The sequence below is a fragment of the Micromys minutus genome, assembly GCF_963924665.1.
Source record: "Micromys minutus genome assembly, chromosome: 16".
In the NCBI taxonomy this organism is placed as follows: Eukaryota; Metazoa; Chordata; class Mammalia; order Rodentia; family Muridae; genus Micromys; species Micromys minutus.
This window is the reverse complement of record NC_137985.1, coordinates 30,101,301-30,117,140: the sequence shown is the minus strand read 5'-3', so window position 1 is coordinate 30,117,140 and position 15,840 is coordinate 30,101,301. Positions and strand designations below refer to the sequence as shown.

The 15,840-nt window shown below is 43.6% G+C and overlaps 1 protein-coding gene across 1 annotated transcript in view; it reads right to left on the bottom strand.

Moving 5' to 3' along the window:
• The window catches only part of CDON (cell adhesion associated, oncogene regulated), an 81,547-nt gene that overhangs the window by 25,865 nt on the left and 39,842 nt on the right, over nt 1-15,840 (bottom strand). Inside the window, exons 8-12 of the mRNA XM_080929657.1 lie at nt 12,699-13,052; nt 7,087-7,376; nt 6,103-6,277; nt 5,094-5,225; nt 516-719 (exon numbers count right to left, since the gene is read on the bottom strand). Coding sequence (XP_080785783.1) covers nt 516-719; nt 5,094-5,225; nt 6,103-6,277; nt 7,087-7,376; nt 12,699-13,052 — 1,155 coding nt within the window. The remainder of the gene's footprint in view (nt 1-515; nt 720-5,093; nt 5,226-6,102; nt 6,278-7,086; nt 7,377-12,698; nt 13,053-15,840) is intronic.

Genomic DNA, 15,840 nt, shown 5'->3' with positions numbered 1-15,840 from the left:
TAAGGTAGACACCAACATCTACAAAACTTGTGTACAGTCAAGATTCCAAACGCAAAAGTGGCCATAAACCCAAACAAAAGTATAAGCTTACTTATACTTTTTTTTCTCTCTTACAGATAATATTATTAATAGATTCAAGAATTGGGATTGGAGGTGCCATTTAAAATCTAGAAATGAAGAACAGTTGAGGGGTGGGACCAAAGCTTGCTTGGCATAGACAAGGCCGTGGCTTCGATTTCCACCACTGAAATGACGCCAACAAAAATAGTCAGCAAAGTATGACACACTCACAAAGTTAGACACAATGTGAGGGATGTAAAATCATATTTATAATCAGATTCCAGAGCATATATAGGCACAGAGAAAAAAAAAGTCTAGAAGGAAATCTAATAAAATAGAAACAGTAAGTATGGATGGGTACAGTTGACATAAGTTATTATCTTTTCCACATTTTATTTTCAAAAATAAGAAATTGTTACCATAACAAACAACAACAACAACAAAAGTATTATTACCTGGCTCTAAACTCCGAACTTCCACAGAGAGTTTGGAAGGAGGGATGTCCTCAGCAGCCACCAGCCAGTCACTACTTCTCATACGCTTGTATTCCACCTTGAAGGCGGTGATGGGAGAGCCGCCATTCGCGCGGGGAATCCAGGTGACGTAGACTGAGGTCTCCGACGCCATGGAGATAGTGGGTCGATCTGGTGCCTCTGGGACTGAAAATTGGAAGCACTCATTTTTCCATCACCATGATGTCAGAGATAAGAAGAACCTAAAAGCACTCTGAGGGGTAAACCCCAAACCCGGTGTTTAAGGTACCTCATCAATTTTTTTTTTATCATCACTAATAATATTACAGCCTCCCTGTCCTCTCTAAAAGCTAACGGGAATAAAATGTACAAGAAAGGAAACACAAGAGACTGGAGAAGGAAGAAAAATGATTACAGGTATAATTAACTCACCAGGAAGGAAAGTTAATGAATGTGATGGTTTCTGCTTTTCTATTTTAGATTTATGGCTTAAGAAGTATACAAATAATTATATGATTTGGGCTATGATAGATAAACAATTCTCACAATGTTTTCTTATTTGAAACCTTTTCCAAATTACATAGACCAAGCCAACCACCTACTGATTGTTACAATTACGTTCCTTTAACAGGTGCCTCAAGGTCTCAAGGATTTGCTGGTTTGAAACCAAGCTTGTCAGCGCATGCATGGACAGAGTATGTTGACATCAATACTAATAAGGTGACAAGGGAGGGAGAGGATGTGAGAAAGACAGGAACAGTGCCACAGAAAGACCGAGACACAGACAGAACAATGAGCTATAGGGTCATGTCCAGCAGCTTGCAGGAAGCACTGCCAAACACAGTGCCAACCACGTGACAGCTGAGAGGCACTAGACCCTGTGGCAGATGTAAGCATTGGGAACGAGGTCACCTGCATTTAAATCAGGAGCCTAACTTCCCTTGCTGAACCAGCAGTCTAGTGGCTGTTACTGGTTTCCTTCCTGAGTCCTACTAGCATGGCTCACAAAATAGTTACACCCACCCCAGTAACCTGCTATTCTGCCTCCCCATCAGCTGCCTGAGAATCCTGTGGGTCCAGTTCTCAGCAGGCCAGTCGGTCTTTTGGTGTGCAGCCAACTGAGCTTTTAAATGACAAGGAAGGGCAACCTGGGCCACGATGCCACAGTATTGGTGAAGACACCAAGGAAAGAAGTCTATCTTTATTCCAAGTCCATGTTTCCCAAGCATGGACTTGTTTTATTTCAGCATCTCTAAGCCTTCCTTCTAGGCATAAGAAGGAAACCACATTGAACATGGTCCTTGTATGCAGAAAGCCAGGGTGTTTTACAGGACAAACGGCTTAAGGGATGAACAGAAGAAGGCATTAGCAGGCAACTGTGGGTGATACTTACTATATTCCTTTCCACTAGAAAGCAATGGAAACAGAATGGGCAGAAAGGTTAGTGCAGATCTTTACAGGAAACCAAATTACTTTCTCAGGATGATTGTGCAAGATGAGAACACAAGAGTTACTGAGGAGAAGACGTCTACGAGCACAGTCTCTGCAACAATGGCAGCTGCAGTTTTAAAAGAAAGTGTGGACTCCAGTGGCAGCTGCGCCACCGTCTATCACACGGAAACCTGAGAGCCTGCGTCCCTGTCTGGAAAGCAGACATGGTCTCCTCCTTGGGAAGGTGTTGTATAACCAGAAAGCAAATAACTTCAGCTTGGAGAGTTCCAGACTCATAATCTTCACCTACAATCTTTTATCCATGTCTCTTGTAAATGCTTCCGAGCTGCCTGCACCCAAGCTTCCTTCCCCCCATTCACTATAGATTCTATTACTCTAACCTTCAGCTGGAACCCTCCCCCTTGAGTCTAACCTAGGCTGTAACCCTCCCCCATGACTCTACCCTCAGCCGGAACCCTCCTCCTTGACTCTAATCTCAGCTGTAACCCTCCCCCTTGACTCTAACCTCAGCCAGGACCCTCCCCTTGACTCTAACCTCAGCTGGAACGCTCCTCCTTGATTTTAACCTCAGCCTTAACCCTCCCCCTTAATTCTATTCAGCCAGAACCCTCCCCCTAGATTCTAACCTCAGCCTTAACCCTCCCCCTAGATTCTAACCTCAGCCTTAACCCTCCCCCTTGACTCTAACCTCAGCCGGGACCCTCCCTTGACTCTAACCTCAGCTGGAACCCTCCCCCTTGACTCTAACCTCAGCTGGAACCCTCCTCCTTGACTCTAACCTCAGCCTTAACCCTCCCCCTTGACTCTAACCTCAGCTGGAACCCTCCTCCTTGATTCTAACCTCAGCCTTAACCCTCCCCCTTGATTCTAACCTCAGCCTTAACCCTCCCCCTTGATTCTAACCTCAGCCTTAACCCTCTCCCTTGATTCTATTCAGCCAGAACCCTCTCCCTTGATTCTAACCTCAGCCTTAACCCTCCCCCTTGACTCTAACCTCAGCAGGGACCCTCCCCTTGACTCTAACCTCAGCCTTAACCCTCCACCTTGACTTTAACCTCAGCTGGAACCCTCCCCCTTGACTCTAACCTCAGCTGGAACCCTACCCCTTGACTCTAACCTCAGCTGGAACCCTCCCCCTTGACTCTGACCTCAGCTGGAACCCTCCCCCTTGACTCTGACCTCAGCTGGAACCCTCCTCCTTGACTCTAACCTCAGCTGTAACCCTCCCCCTTGATTCTAATCTCAACCGTAACCCTCCTCCTTGACTCTAACCTCCGGCTCTACCTCAACTCCCTTATTCTAACCTTCTAACCTCAGCTATACCTACTTTTTACTCTAACCTCGGCTGTTCCCTCTCTCCTGTAGTGTAACCTCAGCTGTCCTCTCCCTCCTGTAGTCTAGCCTCCTGTAATCTAACCGCTGCTGTCCCCTTACCTCTTCCTTCAATCACTGATGTCTTCATATTTTCTAGGTACATCTTTTACATTTCTTCCTCTTTAAGACCCTTCACGGTTTTTGGTTTGGTTTTGTTTGAGGAGGTGACATGAATGCAGTCCCTCACTACCAGATTATGCAGTCACGCTTCCAACATTTGGAGAAATCATATGGGCCAACACATGCCAAGTGTAATAAAGGAACCTTGCCCTGGGGAACCCACCTTCATGATCCTGGGGTAGATTAAGCACTAGGGCTTTCACAGCTCTCAGGAAAAGATTACATTTTTTAAAGTATTATTCTATGTATTTGTTTATTTGTTGTAGGGAGGGACATATGACACAGCACACATGTGGGTTCACTCACACAGAGGTCAGAGAACAGTTTGTAAAGAGTTTCTCTTCGTTCAGCTCGTGGGTCTTTGGGCTGCCAGGCAGTAAGTGTCCTTACTTGCTACCTGAGGTTACACTTTTAATTGTATCGTATCATGGGCACTGCCTGTACCTTATCCTATCGTCACTCCCACCAGCAATAAGTCACAGCAAACAACATCTACTCTCTGTCTGTCCATCTGCTATCTTCTTCATCTGGAGGCATTGTTCTTCTCTTCTGAGGCTTAACTCAAGCTGCCAAGCAGTTGTGTGAACCATAATATGCCCTCCTTTGTAGCAAGTGGTTGAGCTGGGTGTCTCTCTGTTGACTCCAGAATACCAAGAGTATATGCGCAGGCTGTCACAGGCATATGTCACAGGCATGCCTGTGTAGTATACATTCTGTTCTATGGGCTTAGCTGTTTCTTCCTTAGCAGTCAACTCACTGGCGTGTGTTCCGATGTCTGTACCACCCACTATGCTTTAAGTCCTTGAGATCAAGGACTATTTCATCCCTACTGTGGGGGCAGAGAGTGACTTCTATGTGTTGGTTAAGTAAATAGTAAAGCATTTCCCTTTGAGGTGTCCACATTCCTCTCGTAGTGCTGGCCGGCATTCACTTAGTATCGGGTTTAAGTAACTGACAAGCAGTTCTGGAGAGAGAGAGGCTCCTCAGGAAAGGAAGGCTCCCGACACCGAAGACGGCAGCTCAGAGGACTAGGATCTGTTTTGTTTGATATCAATTCATGGTAAACTATAAAAACATAAGGGGGGGAAGCATGGACACGTGTAGATCATAGTAGCAGATGTTAGATGCTCTCTACTTGTCCCGAGTTAGCATGATTACAAAAAGTGACTTGAAGGCAGGGTGTGTAGCTTAGAGGTTCAGTGCTAGCCTAGCATCACTTAGTCCTGGGTTTAATCTCCAACATTACACACACACACACAGTACCACATGAGGCTAGAGCTGAAAAAATGTGAAATTTAAATATTACAAAGGAAAATTTGCTGCCCATTTAAATTTCGTAAGATTAAACATAGCAATAAAAGTAAATGACACAAAATCTTTTAGTAAAATAATTTATTATAGATATACCTGCCTCTCTCTCTTACACATGTATACACGCACATGCACAAACATGTGCCCAAACACACACACGTGCACCACATATACATACACATATAAAAAATAGCTGTGCAGGCTAGAACACAACCTTAATAACAAATGTCCCTATCCTACCTCCCAAAGTGAATTTATAAACAAGCATGGCATTTATAAACAAGCAGCATAAAGATTCTTTACCTCCACTATGCCTAGAGGAATCCGTAAGCACGACTCCAAAGTGACTGCTGGAAGCCTCCGAAGTAACAGGCCGCTTAGGGACGCCCACGGGCGGAAAGGATGCCTGGGTGTTTTTTGATGATGCCACTTTTTCTGTAAAGTATTTTTTAAAAGGCAATAAGCTCACATATGCAAAGTAAAAACAGAAATGACTATGAGACATAACTAGCTACAACAGAGACATATTTCTGTCTAAACACAGGATCTCACTTATACTAAGCTGGTGTCAGGAACCAGGACAGACGCGTGGTGTCTCTCTCTCTCTCTCTCTCTCTCTCTCTCTCTCTCTCTCTCTCTCTCTCTCTCTCTCTCTCTCTCTCTCTCTCTCACTGTTAAGAGAACTCTAAATGTGTCTTCATGGCGCTACAGTAAGTGCCACAGGTGATGGTTGGGTGTGAGGTAAGCTTGCCACGGTTAGAATCACCTGAGAATGGAGCGCCTGTGTGAAAAGCCGGAAGACCCACCCTGAGGCCTGGGAGCAGTCCAGATTTGCTCAGTCAGATTTCCCTGTGGCTGCTGAGTGAATTCATCCTGTTGCTACTGCTCATTCCAGTGCTGCCAGTGTCTGTCACTGACTGAGGATCAGCAGTTCTTCAGAAACCTTCTGGTTGTCTGTTTCCTTGTCTATGTCTGTCTGTGTCTGTCTATGTCTCTGTCTGAGTCTGTGTCTGTGCCTGTGTGTCTAAGTCTATGTCTGTGTCTCTGTCTGTCTATATCTGTGTCTGTCTAAGTCTATGACTGTCTCTGTCTGTCTGTGACTCACCCATATGAATGCTGCTCATCGTGAATTTGCAGAATTATGTATGGAATATTACACTGGAATACAACCACCTAAATGCAGCCCCCCCAAAAAAGGTGCTACAGTATGCATAGGTAACAGAGTTATATCTTGGGATTTCTATTATCCGACAGGATTCTCACTAATAAATTAGCATTACACGGCCCGTTCCCTCTGACGGATGACACCCACCTTTGCTGGTCCGGAAGGTGAGCATGGCAGGCTGTCCTTCGCCAGCAGCACTTCTAGCCACCATCAAAACTTCATACAGGCTTGAAGGCTCCAGCTCAGTCAGATGCAGCTCGTTTTCACTCCCAGGGACACGAACCGTGTGCCAGCTGCCCACCGCGCCGCTACCGTCATCTAGCTGCTCAAGAGAAACCCAGATAATTAGAGACTGAGGGCAGACAACCTTTCTTCCCAACGGCACAGAAAGCAGCATTTATCTAATTCTAGAGGAGTTTGCAGAGTGATCTGTTATTGTGAGCGAGAGATGCAATGCCCTTCACCTTGTGAAATGTGTTAATCTCATTAAGATTATAAGACGAGCTTTCAAATTTTGCTTTAGTATAGCCTGCAGAGGAAAATATCACCCCAAAAATCAACACATAGAGGCCCAAGCATGACAAATTAATAACCAAGCCATTTAAGACTCCAGTACTAGTAAGAGGCCAGCCTACAATGCAATGGCCAAAGATGATGCCAGAGGACCTTGCCCCAACAGGCCTTCTTTATGTGATGAGTATCTAACCTGGCAAACAACAGAATTACAGTTTTCAAAGCTTACAGAGTTTGATGCCCAGTATGTTAAAACAAGAAGCTTGATAGAAAATGGGAAGTGATGGGGGTCAGAGACGGAGCTCAGCAGCAATCAACAGCCTAGCTTGAAACCTTGAGTTCCATCCCCAGCTCAGGGTGGGAAAGAAGGGAGAGAGAGATGGAGGGAAGGAAAAGTAATGTTATGCTTACTGGGGATTAGACTTCAACTTGGGAAAAATTTATTTATACTCCATCCTTAATGGTTTCCTAAGGTCTGTCAATCCAGAGTGACTAGTGAGGAGCCTCTGACAAACTTATTCTGGAACACTCTTACTCTCCACCACAGATGTAAAACACACTAAATAAATGTCTCGCATACACTCAGGGTTAAAAAATGAGAACAGAAAAATGAACTACCTTTCGGTACTTCACGAAATAGGCATTGATGGGCATTCCGCCATCCCTCCCTGCCCTCCACACCAGGTTGTACGTGTCTGGCATGTGGGTCTGTGGGGGGCTCAGTATGTTAGGAGCATCGGGGACAGAGGCATTTTTCTCTGGTGATGATTCTACTCCACTGGGGTGCACCTTCACTGGAAACAAGTTCAGCAGGCCGGACTCCGAACTGTCTCGTGGGTCTTGTTCATCATTCTGAGAAGCTTCAGAAGGTGTGACTGACTCTGCCTTTGTGTTTGTTTCAAAAGGAACTGCAGAGAGGGGAAGAGGAATAAGGGGAGACTGCTTAAAGAAGTTGACTTTTCCAGCATCTTCTACCCAGTTAATATAAGCGCCCATGTGGACATCAGGAGCAAACGTGAATCTGAGAACTTAAAATGAGTAACGTTTCACCGTTGCATTCAGAGTGACATCTGATGTCTATTGTCCATCTGTCCGCTCACTGGGAAGCAAAGGGGGCTGTTTGGGGAACTAGTGGCGTGGCACTGGTGAGAAGGCTTTTATTTTTAAGTAGTTCTACATTATTACTGAGGTTTCTGCAGTAACAATTTACTGACTCAACTTAAAAGGACTTGGCAAGTTTAACACAATGGCAGTGAGTGGAATGAAGCATCCCTGAGAGATTGAAGAAGAACATGAGAAATAGTGTGATGGCTTGGTGGACAAAGGCAACTGCTACCACACGTGACAACCTGGGTTTCACCTCCAGAACCTACACAGCAAGCTAGAACCAATTCCTTCGAATTGCCGTCTGACCGCTACATGTACAGCCCTCCTCACATGAACAATAAATAAATGGTTTGGTTTTGGTTTGGTTTAGTTTGGGTTTGAGTAGTCAGCATTGATATCACACACTCCGGGAAGTTAGTTTCCACATTTCCTTCCCAGAATTCCTACTTACACCGTGCCTTCCAGCCCTGCATCTCAGCCTAAGCCTCAGGAAGTCCTGGTTCTCCTTCACTTTGCTTAGGCTTCGACCACCACACAGGCATGTGTCACTTGGTCTTGTATGTAGATTTCACAGAGATGAAGATGAGGTGCCACTTTCACAAATGTCCACAGGACAGTGAAGCTACTTTGGCTGTATCCCTTGGTGTTGCCAAGTTACCAATTCCTAACCCCAAGCAAGCGAGGCAAAAGAAAGAACAGCCCAGCTGCGTGTAGCTAACAGAACAGAATAGAACAGAACAGAAAGGCAAAAGGGCTGCGTCACTAACCTTTCCGGCAGTCAGTGCTCATCAATATGTATCCAGATTATGATGGGTAATCTAATCTCCACAGAAACATGCTTCTGCGCATGCTCATGAGCACTTTCTACACTGGATTAATTGAAGTGGGGACCTTATACTAATCTATGGGCTGGATCCTGGAGGAAGGCAGCTGGGCACCAGCATTGCTCTCTCTGCTTTTAGACTGTAGAAGTAATGCGACCAGATCAAATCCCAGCAGAGAGGAATCCCACTGCTGGCCAAGGAGCTACTGCCATGGCAGTTGCTGGGAGAAGAACACTTGATTTTCTTTAACAATGTGGCCTCTGGTAGGTAAAGCACAAACCAGGGTAGACTCCACTCCCAAAACTAACTGGGCAACACAAACTGAACTTGATGGGGGGGGGGGGATCTCAGTGGGAAGTGATGGTAATGTGGAGAGGGTCATGATGGGAACAGATGGAGAAGGGAGAGTAAATAAGTTCAAAATAAATGAAGTTCTCAAGGTATTAAAATACCATTTTAAAAATTGCTAGTCTAAAGATCCCTAAGTCTTAACACCGACTTCCAAAAGCATTTAGAATATACAGAGGAAGGTAAAAAATAATGTATTTTCACTTAAAAAAAAGAATACAAATATCTAAAACCACTGAGCACATTTTTGTACCGAGAACTGTGTAAGATCTTTGATACAAATAATCTCATTTAGTTCTCGGGTGAAGAGAAGTACTTCCTGCTTTACAGATGAGGACACAGAGCCGGAGAAGAGGATGAGCAGGCAACTGTGAGAAAAACAGGGAAGGTGTGAAAAATCTGTACAGACAGACAGACTGCCAGAGTAATAAAACCTAAGGATTGACAGATTGGTTTCTCTCCATTGCTATTAATACCGGCAACAAAAGGTCCCTATTGTTCACTCCTTTGAGAAGGAAGGGGAACGCACGGTACGGGGACACCAGAGACGACAACACATGACGGGTTAATTCTACAATGAGGTCAGAATCCTGCTTTAAAAAAAAAAAAAAAGTGGGTGTGATTTTAGAACCACAGCACATTAACAAGAATCCCACAAGACCCAGACTGACAGTGTAAGGTCAGGTCTCTGTTAGTGTGTGAGAGAATGTCCCAGAATCATCCTCCACCAAGGAAAATAAGAAGTGAGTGCGAAACAGTGCAGAAGGAAACTAGTTAAGTTCCCTGAGACAACTTGAAAATATTGCTCCTGGAAGGAGCGTGTTTACCCAGTGAGTCAGAGAGGAGTAGATGCTTGGTGGATGTTGTACCTGCCGGTGCTGTAAGATGAGCTCCGACCGGAGGGGATTAGCTATGGCCTGGGTGGTGGGGAAGGGCTCTTGTTTCATTAGGAGTTTCCTGGACCCTCCCAGCAGCTGACCACTGGGAAGTGGTATCTGGCCACAAAAGAGTTTCCATACCACATGCCTCAGTTTATATGGAGTGTAAGAAGAACTCGATTCTGCAGCCTGCCTGCTGAAAGAGCACCACAGCTCCGTCTCCGTGACTCCAGGTGCGCTGCAGCCTGCCACAACTTTTAAAGTAACCTCTACTGGTGCAAATAATACACTCTGAGTAAATTTAAAAATTGGACTAGACACTGTGGCCCCACAAGTGCTCTTCATTTTATCCCAATAAACTCACCATCAAGTAAAAATATTAAGTTGAACAAGCACATTTAATATGCCCAACCCATTGGATACCGACATTTAGCATCAGCACACGTGAGCAACTATGTCTCCCTTATCTGGAATGGCTGACTGGGAGGAACAGCTCACAGCTACTGCCCAGTGTCAGAGTACCAAAGCTCTCAGTGTCTTTCTACTGAATGTGTATCACTTTCATACCACTATTTTAGACGGAAACATTTTAAGTGGGATCATCTCCAACTGGGGACTGTGTGCATTTTCAAGTGCTCATGGACAGTTTCTCTATCTCGGTTTGCCTTTGGAAGAACTCTGTAAGATAGGCAGAACTCTATTTCTGTATCTTAAAAATAATAACTTTATTCTTTGTAAATTTCACTCATTTACACGTTGTGTTTTGATCATATTGGTCCTGCACGACCTCCCTCCAATTCTCAGTGTCCCCACCCCAGTCTGTCTCCCAACTTCATGTCCTACTTATTTTTTTTTTTTAAGGAAAGATTTGCTTTGGTTTGGTTCTTTGAATCAGGTTCTGACTCCACAGTCTGGACTAGCCTTGATTGTGTAGCAATAATCTTTCCTCAGCCACCTAACTATTGATTCCAAGCATGAACCCTCTCTTCCAGCTTAAATATAGACTGTTTTTGAATTATGAAAAAAACACAGCAATGTAAATGAATTTAATAAGTCTGAGTACAAACTAATATAATGTGTAATACAACTGTACCTTACCAGCATGTCCTTGTGGGACCGCTCACATCCAGGGACCCTAGGCCAGCCTTCATTAGAGTTTTGAGCAGATACAACTCACACTATAATACTATACATCCAGGACCTCAAAAGCTCAAGGTCTCTGGAAAGAAGGGAGAGGGAGTTGTCATTCACTTTCAGATCTAGCTTACCCTCCCCATAATAAACAAAGGAAGCCACAGTTACTCCTAGAGTTTAATGAGGCTCCTGTTTCTATGCAAGGAAGTGCACTGCTATGTACTATTGGAGCTTTAATAAACTCAACCGGGTCTTAATAATTCTTCTAGCACACAGACGAAGCCCGTGTGGGTAGGCTGGAACTGTCAAGGTTATTGCTCATTAAAATGGCATTTACCAGGACAGGATTCTGGAACAGAGGAGACTGTTAAAGATCTAATCTAAGAAAGTCAGATAATGAAATTTAAGTGTTTCAGATTTCTCATATTTAAAAGGAAGAAAGAAAAAATAACTAGCTCTGTCAGCTAAAACCCTAACATCTACATCTCCTTGTCCTGCTGTACATTTGCATAAAATAATCATGCCTGCCAAGTTCTACCCGGGCATCTACTATGGATCTGCTGCCAGCTAATAATACTAATACTAAACTGTGCCATTCTTATAGAATATACATATATATATTTGTATATGTTCATATGCTCATATATCTAAATTTAATAATACTCAACTGTCTCTATTTGAAACTCCTAAAGCTATTAAAATCAATGAATAACCACATTGCCACAATGAGTAATGGTAATTTGTTAGTAATTAGACAGCAGTAATCATAACCTAATATGTTAAATTTAGTGTTTCCTATTACCAGACACCATTGTAACAGCTTTCCTGTCCTGGCCTCTTGGATTTGCATATGAATCCTATGAACAGGACATTACCGACATCAGGAGGAAGCAGAGTTCAGCAATTGGCCTCTGGTTTGCACCTTATGCATTACGTCAGTACAACCTTCAGACTTCATTTCCACACAGTGAACCCCCATTAACATCCATCAGACAACACAGCACATGTGAGAACACAGGTCCCTAGATTTTGCACATGTCTCTCCTGGCTTCTAGCTTTACCCAGAGCTCCTTGTTTACGAGAGCAAACAAATAGCGATGTTAACAGCCAACCCTAGCACCAGGACTTTTCTGCCAAGACCACCCACGGTTCCTTCTCTGCTTTAAGGACATCGATGGAGGACAGGACAGGCAAGAACACCCATGAGGACCAGGACTGGGAACTAACTAAACAGGGAACTCTGGAGCCCCAGAGTCACTATGCAGAGAGAATGTGAACTCTGGGATACAGACTGACCAGAGGAGCCCTAGAAGGAGTATCTAGGGCACGAACCTCAGTGTCCCCCGTATTAAAACAGTACTGGATACCCCACACCTTAGCAAACAAACACAGCCACAATCTACTCAGCTGACTGACAACCAACTGATAACCAACCAGCTTAACAAACTACTCCACCATCTACTGGCTTAACATCGGGGGATGCTACTTGACATGCTCACTGACGTGAGGTCAGAATTGGAGTACTTCAAACATCATGTGTAACTGCTGTCATCATGTAAGTCAATGGGATATGCATATAATTCCATATTTCATGAGATAGCCATATATGGGCATTCGATAAAACCCTAAGTCCACCTTCTGAATACGTGCTAACCCTTGAATCTTGTTTCTCATGCTCGCCTCCAAAAAATACACGAAATAACCTTCAAAGCACAAGGCACAAAGGCAGACTATTTTGAGCTCATTCCTAAGAATTAAATGAGAAATGGAGACCAAGGTCCACCTGGTTCCCATACAGCAAAATACCCCCAAACACAGTGCTACATTTCACTGCCACAGGGAAAACACACAGCCATTCAAATAACCTTTCAAATCATCTTCTCCCCTACTACAAAAGGGCTCTGTTCTACTGAGAAAAAACATGCTGAAAACGACTCACCAACTGTGAGGAAGGCTTCTGACTGCGTGCTGCCATGTTTGTTTGTAGCTTCACAAGTGTATTTCCCAGCATGCTCCTGAGTCACTGCCTCAATAGACAGAGAGCTGGAGCCCGCTTGGGACATGATGAGGTAGACAGGCTCCGGGTCCGGGTCCCCAGGTCGGAACAGGTGGGACTTTCGGGGTTTGGACCTAAGGACCTGAGATGGATGGCTGGTTATCAATCCATGGCGGCCATACCAATGAATGACTGGGACAGGCATTCCCGTGGCATTGCAAGACAAAGTCACGAAGTCTCCGTCCGTCACCTCGACGTTTGCTGGTGCAGTGACTATAACAGGCCTCTGTCCGCTGTCTATTAGAAACACAATTTACGTAATCAAAATGAGGAAGATGATAGCATCTGCCCTGCAGAGCAACTTTATCCTACTGCAGAAATGATACTTCGAAGATACCGCTCTCCGACTGGCTCTCTCCTCACTTCCACCGTGTAAAGCTGACAACTAAAAGCAGAATGTTTCAGAGCCAACTGAAGCACTTGCCTCCGAGCCTAATGACATGGGTTTGATCCCTGCAACCCACATGGTTGCAAGAAAACTAACTTCCACAAGTTGTCCTCTGACTTCCACACACATGCAGACACACAAGAAGAATACATAATTTTGAGAATTAGAGAAAGCATCAACTAAATGTGTAAGGGGAGGATGAAGTCCTGAGGGCACGTCTAATACTGAAAGGACCTCAATGTCTGAAATCCATAGGAATTTGCAAAGTCTTCCCAGGTGAGTTAGACTCAGGGAATTGGCAAGGCCCCAGTCTGGTACCTGTGTGAATGTTGATGATGCAAAAACAAAAACAAACAAAAAAACCCACAACAGTGGCTCTGTCCTCCATGATGACCCCAGCCTGAGTCTGCTCCCTGGAAACCTTCCTCCTGAGGCCAGCTAGGTTGTTGCATATTTAGGTGTCCTCCAGTAGAGTGGGTACAGCCCATCCGATGCCAGCTTTCCAAATATGATTGAGTGTGTGCCTGTCTTTTCTTCATCACCTCCTCACCCCCTTAGGGCTCTAGCACCAAGCCATGCAGAATGTTCTGGGCGACTGTTTTGTGTGAGGGATGCAGTTTTGGAAAGGGTTTTTTCTGTGTAGTCCTGGTTGTCATGACACTTACTCTGTGGACCAGGCTGACCTTGAACTCAAGGATTAGAGGAGTGTACCACCACACTCAGCTTAGAGGGAGTAATGTTTAAAAAGTAGACTTTTTCATAGTTGTAGATTCATTAAATTTCCTATCTAGACTTCTTGTTCTTCTGAAAGGAGTGTATATAAACACATTTACTGAGATTCCAGTAGGTAGACCACGCCTGCTAGACTGCTATAAATACAGAAGGGTGAATGCAGACATAACACAAAAAAGGTAAAGAAACATAAAACTAGAAAACATTCCTTCAAGAAAACAAGCAGTTCTGGTGAAATCTCATTAGAGAAAGCTTGAGAGAGAGAGAGAGAGAGAGAGAGAGAGAGAGAGAGAGAGAGAGAGAGAGAGAGAGAGAAATCTATTTTAAATTCAATTTGACACAATTATTTTTTACTATGGACATGTACACCATTTTGTTTCTCAATCAAAATGGCACCAAGTCTTCTATCCAGGTCCTGGTATTTTCTGAAAAGATTTTTAAATATGGCCACAAAAAAAAAAAAAAAAAAAAAAAAAAAAAAAAAGACTGTTCAACACAGAAGTCATCTTTTTTCCAGAATGTTTCTTTTTCTCTAGACCTATTTATCGTCTCTAATAAAACCAAGGACATTAGATCTTCAATGGTTTCCAATTTTTTGCCACGTGAATAGGTATAACAGCTCTCTCTCACTAGCTATAATATATACATCCCTGAGGACTGAGGAAGCAGAACATCGCCTGGCAGGTTTATGTGCCATTCGTAAATGCCATACATGGCTTGCTAACACGTCTACTCACATACAGATCATACAGGGACCCTCCAACATATCCCTCAAAAACGTTCTCTTGTGAGTTTATCTTTATGTACCATGTCGAGTTAGAGACTCAGTTTTACTTTCTATTTCAAGTCAAAACTTGAAACAGATATCCTCCCCCACGGAGCACACGACGCCAGTTCATCCATGTCTTTCCGTGTACGCAGACTTTTGTCATATTCTGTCATGTCTAAGAGTCTGTTGTTCCTGGGGCAATATAATGCTTTTGAAATTGTTGCTGGCTTTTTACGCTTACAGAAAGTTCCCCAACGCTTTTAGAGTAGTCCAGATATTCTGAACTCTGGGGCCTCTGTTTATCTTTATACATTTTCTCAAGGGTACGTGCACACACAGAGACACTTTCATTCTCATATAATCTAGGCTGGACTCAAAATAATTACACAGCAAAGGATGACTCTGAACTCCTGCTCTCCCAGCCTCTACCCTCCAAGTACCAGTGTTCTTGGCAGGTGCCATCAAAGCCCAGTCAAGGTCTTCAAAATAGTCTGATAAGACTCCACGTGGAGTAGCATAAATCTAAGGGAAAAGTTTGAAAAGGCCAGATTACCATATGATTCCAAATGTTGCTGTCCATAACCTAAAACATATCTTCATATGTAACTTTTTGCCAAAACAAAGGGTGACTTTTTAAAATACTATTTCCTGTTTGTTGCTGGTATTCAGAAAGGCAAATTCTTTGTACTTATTTAGGTCTTCACATAGCTTCTTGATAAATATTAGTATTTTAATAATAAAATATATGCTAAGAAAGAGCTAGTAAGCACTTTGGATATTGTACAAGGGCAATATTGGCTATAAATTAATAACTGTTCAGATTTGTCTTCCAATTTGTCTGTGTCTTTCTGTACTGGCTGGGTTCTCTCACACATAAATACTTGGAGTGAATTTTAAGAGAATACCTTTTGCCTTTTCATGGTATGACATGTTTCATCTAAGTCTTTGCTAGATACCTTTTATCAAGTTCTAGTTCCATTTTCTGGCTGTTTAGCATAAATCTGTCTCATTTTTCCTACTTCTAATGAGATAATCATGGTGTCCCAGTCAGGGTATCTATTTTCCTGCATAAGCATCATGACCAAGAAGCAAGTTGGGGAGAAAAGGGTTTATTCAGCTTACACTTTCACATTGCT